The following is a 16,158-nucleotide window of genomic DNA, read 5'->3' as shown; positions in this document are numbered from 1 at the left end:
ATAGATATTCCATTTGCATGCAGGCCAGCACAACTAGCCCTGAGGATGCTCCCGGTAGCAGTCTTAGAAGCCCCAGCAAAAGCTGGGCTTTAGAAAACCAAAGAGAGTCAAAGAGGAGGTCCTTTCCTGTGTCTTGTCTCCTCAGTGACTAAACAAGTAGAAAAAGAAGACATAGGCCCTGACTCCCAAGGGAGTTCCCAACCTTCTCTGGAAGAGTGTCGAAGATCTGACAGGCTTAGAAGAGCTGGGGCTCTGACTTCTACTTTTAGGACATTTATTTTTCACCAACAAATTCTACCTCCTTATCTGTTTCACACAGATGAATCCCAGACACACAAGTTCTATCTATATATATTACCAAAATAGCCACAAACATCTAGCAACTTGAAGATGATATGTTTAGAACCTAAGATTTGGAGTTGGATGTGGGCCTCCAGTTTATGGAGTCTTTTCTCCCAGAGTCTTTTAGTGTTGTTCAGGTAACATCTCTGAGGGTCTCTTGAGACCACTGGAGCAATAGGCTTAGAAGTTTCATCTCAGCTTCTCTAGCTGACAGATCCTCCCCCATTCTACTCCCTGCTCCAGCTTGGCACAAGAGATAAAATGAAAAAGGGTAACTCCTAGCAGCTGGCCCTGGAGATAGCAGTGGGGAGGGAGCAAGAGAAAAGAAACATGTAGGAGGAGTGGAAGGAAACTACTATTTACATATTCTTAAGCCAATGAAAGTACCTCCATCATTTTCTCTCAGGACAGATTCAGAGAGGCAGCACAGAGCAACAGTTCAAGATAGTCATTTCCGGTGGTCAAGTAGAGAAGGGCAGCCTGCAGCCATGGGACAGGGTGAGCCAAGCCATTTCTCCATGGGGCTTACTTGACTATCAGTAGCTCCTCCATATAACATGTTTTATTAATAGGAGTAGGGTGGTGGTAGAAGTGATTGTGGTATGACTATGGTGGAGGGTGGTTGTAGGTGCTGGTGGTAGGAGAGATAACCGTTATGTGACTCTGGTGGGAGGGCAGTAGTAGGTGGTGGTAGATGTGATGGTTGGTGGGGCTATCTTGGGGAATGGTAGTGGGTGCTGTGGTGGTGGCAGCAATGGTATGGCTATGGGTGGCAATACAGTAGGTTGTTGGTGGCAAACTGGTGGTCATAGCTGTGACAATGATGATGACAGTTAACATGGAATTATGTTCTTATCATTAACATGGATTTATGGCATCACAAGATGATTATTCTCCCTAGGTTGTGATACTTACAGGAGATAACCCTGGGGAAGCATGAGGGTGTCATTGCCTCAAAGCTAAGTGGGAGAGAAGGGGAGGATGCAGAAAGCTCAAGGGCCTCTCCATAAGTCTGTTAGTATATTTACAAGACTCACTGTAAAATAAGAACTGCCTGATAGACTGTCGTAACACTCTCAGGCCCCCCTCCTTGGAGAGTTTTCTGGCCTGCATGGTGCTGTGGGTTTGGTAAGCCTTTAGGTGAAAGAGCCAAGTATGACCTCAGGTGAGTTGGTTCTACCACCTCTGGCTCTCATTCTTCCCAACCATAAAACAGGAGAATCGGCTCAGTGATTTCAAAACCAGCTCTAAAAATTATCTGACTGTGTCTGAAGAAGAAAGGAGTAGGGATGAACAAAATTGTGGGTTTTATTAATTATTTTTTGGATAGGAACCAGAGAGGAAGGTCAACAGTGAGAGCAAGCACTGCTCTTACTAATAATAGTAGTAGTCTCATTTAATGGGACTTCCTACATGTCTGACACTGTGCTAAGTGTATTAATACATTAACTCATTTAATTTCTCCAACCTGCAGGGAAGGATGATTATTCTAAGGAAGAGGAAACTGAGGCTCAGAGTGGTTAAGTTACTTGCTTTAGGTGGCACAGCTAGTATGTAAGTTGAGACAAGGATTTGAACTTCAGTCCAACTGTGACTCTAAGGGTCTCTGCTTTTACTTAAGTTGTCACATTTACCCAGTCTCCATTATTTCTCTTTTCAACAATAGCCCTGGGGATCAAGACCTGCGACTTCCAGACAGCAAGAAACAATGAGGAGCACCACACCAAGGCCATCAGCTCCCAGCACCTCATTGTGAGGAGAGGGCAACCCTTCACCATCATCCTGCACTTCCAGGCTCCAGTCCAAGCATTTATACACACCCTGAAGAAGGTAACCCTCATTGCACAAACTGGTAAGTGGGACTCTTTGGTGGCAGGACTCGGGGGCTCCAGGACCTCCTCAAGGAACAAAGGGGCAAATGGCCCACACTGCACTTGAGCCTCAAGAAGTCCTGTCCACCTGACAGGGTTGTGGTGAAGATGAGATAACATGCCTAAAAAAAACAATGTTTATTGGAGTGCGTGGGTGGCTCAGTTGGCTAAGCCACCGACTCTTGATTTTGGCTCAGGTCATGATCTCAGCTCCTGGGATCAAGCCTTGCACTGGGCTCCACATTCAGCGGGGAGCCCACTAGAGGATACTCTCTCTCTCCCTCTCTCTCCACCCTTCTCCCTGCTCTCTCTCTAAAATGGGTAAAATAAATATTTTTTTTAAATAGTGTTTATTGTGATTCAGAAGTTGTTGAGCATCATTATCACTAAGAGGTTTCTTTTGACTACAATTATATCAGTTTTGTAGAAAGGCCAGAATGGAACTAATCTAGGCTTAAGATAACATTTAATTGCTGCTATTTATTGAATTTGTACTACATGTTTGATATTGGGCCAAGTGCTTCACATGCAATACCTCATTAAGATCTTACATCTGCCCTACAAAGAAGGCATACTACTACGCCCATTTTATACAGTATGAACTTTTTCTTGGTGTAGGTCCATGAGCACTGAGAACTTCTGCTCTCCCACCATGCTTTAGGCCTCCCATTACTGGATGGGTTGCTTCCATTCTCATCGAAAACCAATTCTCACGGTTCCAACTTTGTGATACTTGACTTTATTACTCTGAATTGTGACTGGAAGGTCCAAATGACCAATTCATCTCTGTGTGACTGCAGGAGAGTACCCTTCCAAGGCCAACAAGACCCAAGCCACATTCCCAATTTCCAGTTTGGGGGACCAGAAGTGGTGGAATGCAGCAGTGGAAGACAGAGATGACCAGTCCTGGAAGGTCTCTGTAACTGCACCCGCAGATGCTATCATCGGCCACTACTCACTCCTGCTACAGGTCATGGGCAAGAAGCCACTCCTCCTAGGCCAGTTCACACTGCTCTTTAACCCTTGGGCTCGAGGTGAGTTTGGACCTGAGCCAGCCTGGGCTGTACAGGGACTCAAGACATAGTAGCTGGGGCACAGCTTTGGCAGGAAGTGACCACCCCAGGCCCCAGAAGATAGTTTCCTCTAAGAAGAGCCTCAGTACTCAGTTACGGTACCTGCTCCCAGGATGAATGGCCTCTCAAACCCAGAGTCTGCATTAGTCTCACCCTTGGCAGAAGCAGCCTGTGGCTTCCCACTGAAAGCAAAGGCTTATCTCACCATCAAACCCTGGTGCTGGGTCAGGTACCTTGGTCACAGGAGCAGAGACTCCCTGAGATGAGCCTGGGAGAGCTATTATTTTGTTGTTGTTGTTATTTCATTTTTTATTTTTATTTTTTTATTTTTATTTTATTTATTTATTCATGAGACACACAGAGAGAGGCAGAGACATAGGCAGAGGGAGAAACATGCTCCTCACAGGGAGCCCAATGTGGGACTCCGTCCCCGGACCCTGGGATCACGCTCTGAGCTGAAGGCAGACTGGGAGAGCTATTCTTTATTGTGACAGTAGGGGGGCTGATAATTGGAAAGTGGTTCAGGAATGGATGCAACCCAAGGGACAGGCTTTTCTGTTTCCTCCCTGGGCTCTCATTGTCTGCATCCAGGATAAATCCAGATTTTGTGAGACCTGAGGTTTATTTATACAATTTGGGGGACACTCTTTAAGACAATGAATACAAAAGCTTGAATAGCTCAAGTCGAAAAGGTCTGTGCTAGGGAAGGGCTTCAGCTTGATCAGCTCCACAGTCAATCTGCCCTGTTTGATTGTCTCTGCTTCTCTTCAGTTGTACATTCTGTTCTTACTACAGGCTGCTGGGTCCTCTCCACGTTGACCTGTCTAAATATTCAACTAGCAAATTAAACAACTAGTGTCTTGTAGCTCAGTAGACTAAGGGTGGGCTTTCCTGAGGTCTGGTGACCTTCCGCAGCCCAACCAGTGGCCACCTCTGGCAAAGCTCAGCCTTGGCTGTTGGGGCTATTTCATCTAGAAAAGATCATTAGACATGGTTGACAGGCCCCGAACACAAGGAGGGCATCTCCTCTTCCTTCCCATTCTAAAGGTTGAGTCTGTGTTTACTTTGTAAATCTGCCACACAGCACCTTACCCCTTAATCCTTGGCACTTCTTGAAGCATTGCTTGGGGGAATGGAAAACAATTTTGACCAGCTTTCCTGTCCTTGCTATCCCAAACAACAAGAGCAGAGCCTTTTTCTTTCAGGAGTTTTCACTGCCAGCCTGAAGGGCCCTCATTATAAGGCAGAGCTGGAAGACAAAAGGAAACATAGGGAAGCAAAAGAAATCTTCCCGGGTTCCTCCAGCCAGTCCCTGACTCTCCTCCTATGTGGCATCTGAAACCCAGTGGGTTCCCTCTCTCCACTTTTCTTGCTGACGGTGGAGTTCTCCAATCCCCCTTCCTTCAGATAGCCCTTCTTATCCTGCGTTCAGGCTCTTATTTCTTGATCCAAGGGGATAAGCAGGTAGAGTAACAGATGGGAACCAGTGCCCATTCAGGTGCACCTGCCCCACGTAGGTACATGTGGAGTCAGGGCCCCTTCAGCTGGGGGAGGACCCATGGCTCTTGACATACCTCCCTCCAAAGTTGAGGCTGTAATGTACCTGCTTTGCTGACACCAAGCCCACATCCAGAGCTAGGCCCTCATGGCCAAAGCAAAGACACAGCAAAGATTGTTCTGAGACCATGCTCAGTTCAGTGAGAACTCTTAGTCCTGCCTCTATACTTGGTGACCTGCCTAGGAAGGCCTCTCTATGTGAGTCCATATGGAGATGTCTGTGTGCGCAGGGGTGAGTTATTGGCTCTGCTTATCTGGAAGGTGATTAAGAGACTTTCGGATTATCTGAGACTCAGTCCTATTTTAGCATACTTGGAGATGAGACTCTTGGATTTGAGAGGAAATTTTACATCCTCTAATGAAAATCCTATTCATAAACAGAGAACTTTATAAAAGGATGCCACATCCCAGGGGGGAATCCACAGGTGATGCTACCTGTGCCCTGATAAGGTACCTCCCAGAGCGCTGCAGAGCCTGGGGCCAAGCACCTCAGTTCAAAATTATTTCATAGAGAGTACTCAAAATGGAGGGACAGGAGTCAAAGGCTCCTCAGGCACATGGTTCTGTGATTTTAGCCCTCAGTTTCTTCAGGGCTTCCTGATTTTTAATATCCTATCCCTCTGTTGTTTGGGGTACCCTCATCCCAGCAGATGGCTGGAGGGATAATCTGGAAAGTCTTTTCTCTTATTAGTCCCCAGGAACAAACCTAAGCACCCTCCTCCCCTCCCCCACCCAGCAACAGGTGCAGTGTGAGACACTTGGTAAACAGTGCAGGTCCCCCTACTACTCCCAGCTTCCTAGAGGTCCTCCTTAAAGCCCACCACCCTCCTCATGAACCCCAGCCCAACCCTTTGAAGAAGGTAGCAGGAGAGGCATGAGAGACTGTGGAAGTCTTCGACCCACTCAGGCGCCACCAGGGCTTCCCCTCCAGCTTCTACTTCACCCAGCTTCACTGTGCCCTCTCACCCTATCTTACCAGACGTTCCTCTTCCCTTCTGCTCACCATGTCGATCTATGTTTGATCGGGGTTTTTTCTGAAACACTATTTTTTTAACACTTAATTTTTAAGTAATCTTTACACCCAACGTGGAGCTCAAACTTACAACCCCAAGATCAAGAGTTGCATGCTCTACTGACTGAGCCAGCCAGGTACCCTGAAACACTATTTTTAAATTGAATTTATGAGACATAACAGGCCCACTGGAAAGTTCCCTAGACTGCTGCCAAATTCTCTTGGGCCAAAAGCACTCTGGTGGGTTTTTGGGAACCAGTAGGCTTTTTAAGGTTGGCTTGTTCCTGTCCATTTGGCTGACCATGAAAGCCACCTTGGCTAACCCAGGGACTCTGACCCCTTTACCCACTCTGCACCACTGGGTCCCAGTGGGGTCAGTGAAAAAAGGGAGTTCTTCCCCAGTCTTTATCAGGCCCAAAGCTGAAGGGAAGGAAGGCCTGCATCCAAACCTGAGCTGGGAAGGGAGGGCAGAGCCCTAGATGCAGAGGGTGGGCCTAGCATCCCACTGGCCCTTATCCCTGCCTGCTTTTCACCAGAGGATGCCGTGTTCCTGAAGAAGGAGTCTCAACGCAGGGAGTACGTGTTGAACCAGCATGGCCTCATCTACCTGGGTACAGCTGACTGCTTCCAGGCAGAGCCCTGGGACTTTGGCCAGGTATGGGGACCTTTGGGGAAGGACAGGGGCCAGTGATTGCCCCATAACCCTCAGTGTTCAGTCCAGACAGAACTGGCAGGTCCAAAAGGCTATAGGTTATGAGGTCATTTCTTTTCTTCTTTTTTAAAGATTCATGCCATAAGTTTATTTATAAACATATTGAATTCAAGAGTTTGATCCATTTTTCAAAGAGATTGCACCTCTTAAAATGTTCCCTCCCCTCCACATCTGTTTAATGGCTTAATTAAAACACCTTTATTTCTTAAGCAGTTAGAAGAACACAGGTCATCTTGGCTACTGTACAGAGTATCTGTCCCACCTTTTGGGTTGCCTGATGGCTTTCTTCCTGAAACTTACTAATAAATAAGCAAATCCAGATCCGAAGTACATAGTCATCAAAATCAGTAACTTCCACTTGTTTTCTGCTGAAAATGACAAATTCCTCTTTGGGCCCTCCTCACAGTGGCTCCTACAGACCACAGAGGTTGTGAACCTCCAAATGCCCATCCCAACATAGCACTGTTGGGAGTTCTGCGAAAGGCACAGAGACCCAAGATGGAAGAAATGGTGGGACCACACCAAATCCTCCTGTTTTCACAATCTTGCTGCCTGGTGTGTCAGAGAGGCTTCTTTTGGCAATTACAGCCACGTGGTGCCTCTCTTTCCTCAAGGCCATGTCAAACCATCCTTCATAGCTTCGAGTCATCTTCCTAAAGACCATGGCACATCAACCCTCTGTTAAGTTCCCACCATCTACAGAATAAAAACTAAATTCCCTGGCTTGGCACCTAAGGCCCTTCATAGCCAGGCCACTGTATTCCTTTCCTCAAAAGCCACCCACCTCCAGCTTCAAGCCATCCCCTGAACAAACAGGCTGAATATGCCTAGAATACCTTCCCTCCTATATCACCCCAGAAAATTCCTACCCATCTTTGATGACCATCAGAATGTTTTCCCCAGCCCCCAAAGGTAAGAGTGACTCCACTATGCCCTCTGCTTTGGGTTGCCATTTCTTCTAGAGCCCCGGCCATGTTGCTGAGATCTGTAGTCTAAGTGCCTACATGTCCCTCTCTGCTCCTAAACTGAGGGTTCCTCAAGAGCAAGAGCTGCCTTGGTCTCCTCCCCATGTGGGTCAGTGCTGGCAGGAGCAGTAAGAGCACACCAAATGGGAAACAATAGATATGAAACAATACAGCTTTGGTCGTCAAGGACTGATGCCCTGTCTCCCTGTCGGGAAAGTCAGACAACAGAACAGGCAAAGGATGGGACTGCCTGGACACAGGGACCAGGGGGCATGGTGGAAGGAAGGGAAAAGCCAGAACTGCCATGGGAGATAAGAAGGCAGGAAGGAGTGGAATCTGAGTCTGGGAGAAGGATGAGGTGATGGTGGGTTATAAGTACCCAACCTAGAGGCCTTTCATCACGGTCCTGTGTGGTCCTTACAGTTTGAGTGTGGTGTCATCAACCTCAGCCTGGGCTTACTGAACTTGGACAAGCAGGTGGAGAAGTGGGGCAACCCCGTGCATGTGGCCCACATTTTGGGCGCTTTGGTGAGTGAGGTAGGGAGGGAGGGGAGGCCGGAGTGGGGAGGAGATGAGACAGGAGCCCTTGCCAGAGCAGGTCACATTTATGGCCCTGGAAATCTTCAAATCACAAATGGTCCCTTCTCCCAGGGTATGGGGGTCAGTTCCTGGACAAAGTCTGAAGGAGGAGGGAGGATGATAGCATCCACAAGGGAGATAACACCAAAGGGAAGTGTCATCCCTTGGGACACAAGCCAGGAGGACTAAAACTGGCTTGGATTTCCTCAGGGCACTCTTCTTTCCTTTGCCTAATCCCATCAGCCCAACCTGCAGGCTTAGGTCCAGGGGAAAGAGAGGGTGCAGCCTATCTTACCCAGTGTTTGCTCAAGTGGCCAAAGGGGCTTGTTTCATTTCTAAATTATTCCTAAGAACATACAGACTGGGAAGGTAGTTTGGCACTTCCCACTGTTCTTTAATCTCCTTTCAGAGGAATAATGAATTCCCCATTTCTGCTGATGCCTCTGGACTCCCCTCTGAAGAGGTGGAGAGGGACCAGGTCAACCTGTGAGGAGGAGGAAGCTTGGGATAAGTGGCCCTTGAGGCCTCAAGTGCAAATGACCTCAAAGGAATCAGGGTCAGGCAAGTGAAGGAGCAGTGAAACTAGCCTCCAATGAGAGGCAGCTCTCTTGCCCCTCTTCTGATGTGAACTCTGTTTGCCATTGTAGTCCACAAACCCCAGCTTCCAGAGGACTAGATAAAAAGGAGCATTTCCCAGACCCCACCCCTAGAGTTTATAATCCAGTGGGTAGGGTGAAGTCCAGGAATATCCAGAAGATTCTAAGCCCTCCTTACACACTCCGCCACCCCGAGGCTATTCTGTCCTGGGCCCCACATAACATCCATACCTTTCCACAAACAGCTGCATGGTCTCAAGGAGAAGAGTGTCCTGCCCACTCCACGGACCGACACCACCCAGGAAGGGGTCTTGCTGTACAAACGCCGGGGCAGTGTGCCCATCCTGCGGCAGTGGATCACAGGCCAAGGGCGACCTGTGTATGATAGTCAGGCCTGGGTGTTTGCCGCAGTTGCTTGCACAGGTACAGAGCTGGCTTGCCTACCACACCCACAGGTCACTTTGGCTACTGTACTTGCCTTCTGGGTTGCCCCGTGGCTTTCTCTCTGAAACTTCCCCTGCCCTAGCCCCAGTAGAGCAAGCCCCAGGCCTCTGTCATATATTCTGTAAGCCCGCCCTGCTGTATATGCTGCCTGCTGTGTAAAATTTTTGTACCTCATTTCTCGGCCTTTCTGCATCTCGTGCCTATGTCAGTCCTCCCTTCCTGGGTCCCAGTCCCTTCTTCTTTCCACAGTGTCAGGTGGCATTTAAGACCATGCCAGCCCAGAGGAGACACTGAAAACACTAGCTATACATACCCAGGCCTCTCTGGCACCCCCTGACTCTGGCCTCTCCCTTGCAGTGCTGCGATGCCTGGGAATCCCTGCCCGCGTCATTACCACATTTACGTCAGCCCAGGGAACTGGTGGACACCTGTTTGTAGATGAATACTACAATGAGGAGGCCCTTCAGAATGGAGAAGGCCCAAGAGGCAGAATCTGGTGAGAAGCCCAAAGAGAATGAGGTCCCAGACATGGAAAGACTCCAAGCCCACATGGTAGAACCTCATGGCAAGCCCCACACACCCTGAGGGACCCCAGCAGAGCGGAGGCCTCCAAACTCTTGTAGGCAGGATGTTGCTGGTCAGTCTTCAGCTCTTCAGGACTACTTTTTCCCTGCTTGAATTATTTACTTTGGTACCTTCAGGATCTTCCAGACTTCCACAGAATGCTGGATGACCCGGCCTGATTTGCCCCAAGGTTATGACGGATGGCAGATTCTGTACCCAAGAGTTTCCAGTGGAGGAGGAGGTAAAACCTGGGGGTAGGCCCAGTACCATCCTGGGCTGCGCAAAGCTGCACAAGCTGAAGGAGTCCCTCAGAAACAGGGGCAGTAGGAGGTCTAAAGGGGGTCTGCCTCCCCTAAAACAGGAGAAGTGGAAGGAATGATAGCATCCAGCAGAAGCCAGTGGGCTCAAGGGAACAAAGGTGTTAGCCATCTAGGCCCAAGGCCCTGGGGAGACTCACCCTATCTTAGAGCAACAGGTGAGGGAGCAGAGTCTCAATGAAGGGTAAAAGGTCTATAGATAGCTGGTGGATGTGCTGGGTTAGGGGCTTGTAGGGTAGAATTTCTAAAGTTCTGGATATGGATAAAGGGAGTATCAGAATACTCTCAAGCTCAGAGAAGGAATCTTCAGGAGCCATAAAAAGGATTGTTCTTCCTTTCTCAGCAGCAGAACAATAAAAGAGCCTGCACATAGTAAGTGTTCAATAAAGGTGACCTATTCCCATCATATCCATAGTAGAGCTGGCTAAGGAACTCTGGTGTACTCTGTTCCTCTGAGGCTCTACCTGCCCACTTTCTGAAAGGGCTCCCGCCACAGGCCATGACCAAAAAGTGCTGTCTCTAAATAACTGTGAATTTCACCACTGCAATGCCCTTTCAGAAACTCTGCCTAGTGCCGACCCCTGACCTTGATCTCAGGGAGGGAAAATAGGATATAGGATGGGGACTGAGGTTATGAAGCTCTGACTCAGGGAGAGATCTAGTCATGGTTCCTCTTGCTCACTGACCTTTTTCTCCCTCAGTCCTGGAGTCCTGTGATCTGGCCCCTGTCAGAGCAGTAAAGGAGGGGACACTAGGGCTGACTCCTGCAGTATCAGACCTTTTTGCCGCAGTAAATGCCTCATGCATGGTCTGGAAGTGTCGTGAGGATGGCGCGCTGGAGCTGACCAACTCCAACACTAAGTATGTTGGCAACAACATTAGCACCAAGGGTGTGGACAGTGACCGCTGTGAGGACATCACTCAGAACTACAAGTATCCTGAAGGTACTGGGCAGGGGAAGGGCCCCAGGCTTCTCAGCACTGAAATGCCAATAGAGGGAAAGGGATGGGCCAGAAAGATGCAGGCCAGAGTCACTGTCTTCTTTTCATCATATAAAATAGGGTTTGTTTGTTTTTTTAAACCCCATTTGACACTATTGACATTTTGGGCCAGATAACTCTTCATTGTAGGGGGGCTATGCGTCATAGGCTGATTAGCAGCATTCCCAGCCTGCATCCACTCGATGCCAGCACCACACCACTATGGGTTGTGACAACCAAAAAGGTCTCCAGGTCTTTCCAAATACCACCTGGGGAGCTAAATTGCCCCCAGTTGAAAACCACTACTATAAAACAACACACTTAATACCAAGCCCAGCTTCCAGAAGACGTTCTCCTCTCTCCTTCTCACCTTCTCTTCCAGCACCCCAAATCTGTTGCTTCCTCCATTTGGTTAAAGGCACCACTGTTACCTATTTGTTCAAACAAGAAGGCTTGCACCTGTCTCAACTCTCCTTCCTTCACTGCCCCACATTACTCCCACCTCTATTTCCTCATCTCCTTCGACACTGCCTATAGACAATTCAGGGCCTCAACATCTCATCTGCAACATGATGCCCTCCTAACGGGACCTCCTGGATCCAGTTTCTCCATTATTGTTCCCTTTCCAGTTTAGTTTCCAGAGTGAGCTTTCTAAAACACAGAATAATTATGTTACTCCCCTGCTCTAGAATATTCTATGGCCCCCACTGCCCTTGGAATAAGTCAACTCCTTCACTTAGGAAGATGTGAGTCCCTGCAGACCTGTCCTCAGAGTCAGTATGATTTGTCCAGAAGCTTGCTCTCCCACCATTCAAGGGGCAAATGCATAGCACTTGAAGAACTTGGTCCTTGAGTGACTTGAAAGAGATGCTGTATCTGTTGTGGATCTGCCCAATGCAGACTTTAAAAAAATTTTTTTAAATTTAAATTCCAGTTAGTCAACATACAGTGTAACATTAGTTTCATGTGTACAATATAGTGATTCAGCACTTCCACACATTACCTGGTGCACATCATGACAAGTATACTCCTTAATCCCCATCACCCATTTCATCCATCCTCCCACCTGCTTTCCCTCTGGTAACCATCTATTTGTTCTCTATAGTTAAGAGTCTGTTACTTGGTTTGCTTCTCTCTCTCCCCCCTCTTTGTTCATTTATTTTGTTTCTTAAATTCCACATATGAGTGAAGTTGTATGGTATTTGCCTTTCTCCAACTGACTTATTTCACTTAGTATTATACTCTCCATCCATGCCATTGCAAATGGCAAGATTTCATTCTTTTTTATGGGTGAATAACATACGTGTGTGTGTGTGTGTGTGCACGTGTATACATTACATCTTTATCCATTCATCAGTTGATAGATGCTTGAGCTGCTCCCATAATTTGCTGAGTTGTAGAAGATGCTGCTAAAAACATCAGGGTGCATGTATCCGTTTGAATTAGTATTTTTGTATTCTTTGGGGAAGTACCTACTAGTGCAATTGCTGGATTTCAGAGTAGTTTTACTTTTCACTTTTTGAAGAACCTGCATACTGTTTTCCACAGTAGCTGCACCAGTTTGCATTCCCACCAATAGTTCAAGAGTGTTCCCCTTTTTCCACTTCCTCACCCAAACCTGCTGTTTGTGTTGCTGATTTTAGCCATTCTGACAGATGCACAGTGATATCTCATTGTAGTTTTAATTTGCATTTCTCCAATGATAAGTGATTTGAGCATCTTTTCATGTGTCTGTTGGCCATCTGTATGTCTTCTTAGGAAAAAAGTCATGTCTTCTGCCCATTTTTAAATTGGACTATTCATTTTGGGGATGGTGAGTTTTATAAGTTCTTTGTTTTGGATACTACCTTTTATTAGACATGTCATTTGCAAATATCTTCTCCCATTCCATAGGTTGCCTTTTAATTTTGTTGTTTGTTTCCTTGCAGAAGCTTTTTATTTCAATGTAATCCCCATAGTTTATGTTTGCTTTTCTCTTGCCTCAGGAGACATGTCTGGAAAGAAGTTGCTCTGGCTGGTATCAAAGAAGCTATTGCCTATGTTCTAGGATTTTTATGCTTTCAGGTTTCACATTAGGACAGATTTTTTTTTTAGGCTAAATGTGGCCTTAGAGGTTTGTAAAACTCTTGTGACTTTAGAATTTGAGTAGCAGTGGGTAGATGAATCTTAATTTTGGACTTTTATTAGAAGGGTCTATACCCTCTGGATAAGAGGCCTGCTTTATTTCCTCCATTGCAGGATCTCCTCAAGAAAAAGAGGTGTTGGAGAAAGTCCAGGATGAGAGAATGGGACATAAAAAAGACAGTGGCATCCATCCTCCTAGTCTCAAGACCGCTGAGACTCTGTACATGTTTTTGGAAGCACCCAGCTCCCTATACCTGGGCGGGAATGCCCAGTTCTCAGTGAACTTAGTTAACCCCAGTGACCAGGAGAAGGCAGTACAGCTGGCAATTGGTGTACAAGCGATATACTACAATGGCATCCTTGCTGCTGAGCTCTGGAAAAAGAAGCTGTCCTCTATGCTTGATGCCTACATGGGTAATTGTATGGCCCTGCCAGACAACCCCAACCCCTTGCTGCCACACTGGGAGGCAGCAGCCATGGGGCACCTTGAAGGTCTGAAGATATGGTTTCTAGCCTCTGGTGTGCCCTCTGTTTCTTCATCATTCAACACATATTTATTGAGCTTCATATAGAAAAAAGCCTCCACAATTCCAACTGCAGTCAGATAGGTAAATGCACTATAGAAGCAGGAAAAGAATTGTTTGATAAAGTAAACAGAGCACAATGGCAGGGGAGCATCTCACCCAGGCTGGAGCAGACTACTCCCAGGTAAAGCAGACTGCACTGTGTCTGAAAGGATGAGTAGGAAGGGCAGTGACAGATAGAAAAGTGAGTCACAAATATTCAAGGCAGAAGGAACAACAGGTGCACAGGTTCTTCCTCCTCCCCCAAATTCCTACTTAATTGGTCTGGGATGGGGTACAGGAATTGGTACTTTTTAAAAGCTCCCTATATTATCCTAGGGTTGAAAGTTCCTGAACTAAAGCAGTTGTTCTCAAACTTTGCTGCTTATCAGAATTGCATTGGGGAGTGTACCAGAATTGGGGAAATTTGATGATCAGCCTGCATCCCAGACTAACTAAATCAGAAACTCCATGGTTGGATTCAAACATCAAAAACTGTTTAAATTCATTGGGTGATTCCAGTGTGCAGACAAGTGAGAATCAGTGGATTACAGCTTGTCTACATTATTGCAACAGCCTTCTAACCAGCTCCCCTGCTTCCAATCTCTCCACCACGTTCCCTTTCTGAGGGGAGCAGGGGCTGGATCATGCAGGGGCTTGTGTATCATGCCAAGGAGTTTGAGTTTTGTTCTTCGGTCAGTGGGAAAACTGGGAAAATTTTTAACTAGAGGGGCCAATGTGATCAGAAATCCATTTTATTTTTTTTAAAGATTTTATTTATTTATTCATGATAGACATAGAGAGAGAGAGAGAGGCAGAGACACAGGCAGAGGGAGAAGCAGGCTCCATGCCGGGAGCCTGACGTGGGACTTGATCCCGGGTCTCCAGGATCACACCCTGGAGGCAGGTGCTTTGGAAGGCGCTAAACCGCTGAGCCACCCAGGGATCCCCCAGAAATCCATTTTAAGAAAAGAATTTCTGTTTGAATGGAAGGAAGGGGTCATATTAGAATAATGACTCAACCTTGGCTACATGTTGAATCACCTGGGGTACTTTAAAAATACTGCTGCCTAGACCTCACTGCCAGACTCTGATATGATTGATCTGTCTCGCCTGGCGTAGAGATTGTTTTATAAAGCTCTCTATATGATTTTAATATACATCTAATGTTGAGACTCACTGGATCAGAGGTTAGGTTTTGTAATAAATACTCAAGAAGGACAAACTAGACTAGCATCACTTGAAATGAAGACATATTAAGGAGGTAGGATAGGTTGGACTTGTGGATATGTGTTGGGGGGAAATGAGAGGATAGCTTCCAGTTTGGATGAGCCTCTTGAATTGGGAAAATGAGGAAGAGCAAGTGTAGGGGAAAGGATGATGTCTGTGGCACATGGGGTTTGAAAGTCCATAAGACTTCCCAGAGATGGCCAGTATGCAGCTGAAACTTAAACCTGGCATTTAAGATAGAAGCTTGGGTTGGAGACCAGATGTGGGAATCCCAACACAAAGGGGACTGGCAAGTCAGGGCACTGATGAGCTCCTGGGGGTAGAAGAAGGGCTGTGGGAAGAGAGGAGGGTGAAGGGGGAATCCAGGCAGCACCAGCATGTAGGGGGCAGGCAGGAAAGGAGCAGGGAGCAAGAGAAATGGAGAAGTCAAAGAGAGGAAGGAGCACCTAGCAGGGGCAGCAGAGTGGCATGAGATGTCAAGGCCAAAAGTAGACTAAGGGAGTAGTCCTACTAAGAAGCAAAGGCAGAGGCCAACTTCCTGGGGATTAAACTGATGGAGAGTTGAGGAAGCAAGACATGTATGCGGTCCTTCCTGGAAGCATCGACAGAAAAAGGAGACAGGCTGAGTGGTCAGGCAGGGACACTGGGTAGGGGGAGGGTATCTTTTTGTTTATTTAAGGTGAGACAGCAGAATTGGCTTACATGCTGAGGAAAAGAATCAACAGAGAGGGAAAGACTGAAGCCTCAGGAAAGATGGGTTATAATTGACGCTGCAATGCTTGGGGGACATGAAGGCAACTAGAGTAACTGTAGCTTATTTTTGGCAAACAGTGTTAAGTGTTCCATATGCATTATCTCATTTATCCTTACAACAACCTTCTAAGACAACAGCCACTGTTATCCCACTTTACAGGTAAGGAGACCAAAGCATAGAGAGGTTACCTAATTTGCCCAAAAGTTACACAGCAGGCAGGGGAAAGGTCAGGATAGAGCATAGACTTAAAAAGTGGAGATTGTGACCTGCAAAGGGAGGACACCTCATCTTCCTCAGGGTGATGGCAGCAGGGGTTGATGACTGTATCTATGGGTTGGGAATAGGAATGTAAGCTTGACAATAAAGGATGACTTCATTTCCTCTGCAAATGGGAAACAGAAGCAGAGAAGAAGAAACTAAGTAAGCATATATACAGCAACAAATGTGCAGTGGGGCCTGAGATAAGCACCTCAGT

The 16,158-nt window shown here is 47.0% G+C and overlaps 1 protein-coding gene across 2 annotated transcripts in view; it reads left to right on the top strand.

The window, feature by feature from the left end:
• Positions 1-691: 691 nt before the first annotated feature.
• Positions 692-16,158, top strand: part of EPB42 (erythrocyte membrane protein band 4.2) — a 20,519-nt gene continuing 5,052 nt past the window's right edge. The window contains exons 1-10 of one of the 2 annotated variants that reach the window (XM_025473028.3): positions 692-840; positions 2,009-2,194; positions 3,014-3,247; positions 6,392-6,510; positions 7,956-8,060; positions 8,953-9,130; positions 9,509-9,647; positions 9,853-9,956; positions 10,734-10,976; positions 13,251-13,550. In XM_025473028.3, coding sequence (XP_025328813.1) covers positions 720-840; positions 2,009-2,194; positions 3,014-3,247; positions 6,392-6,510; positions 7,956-8,060; positions 8,953-9,130; positions 9,509-9,647; positions 9,853-9,956; positions 10,734-10,976; positions 13,251-13,550 — 1,729 coding nt within the window. In that variant the 5' untranslated portion in view covers positions 692-719. The remainder of the gene's footprint in view (positions 841-2,008; positions 2,195-3,013; positions 3,248-6,391; positions 6,511-7,955; positions 8,061-8,952; positions 9,131-9,508; positions 9,648-9,852; positions 9,957-10,733; positions 10,977-13,250; positions 13,551-16,158) is intronic. The other variant, XM_049104325.1, reaches the window with a different exon arrangement.

This window comes from Canis lupus, chromosome 30 (genome assembly GCF_003254725.2).
Source record: "Canis lupus dingo isolate Sandy chromosome 30, ASM325472v2, whole genome shotgun sequence".
Lineage (NCBI taxonomy): Eukaryota > Metazoa > Chordata > Mammalia > Carnivora > Canidae > Canis > Canis lupus.
This window is presented reverse-complemented; position numbering and strand designations above follow the sequence as displayed.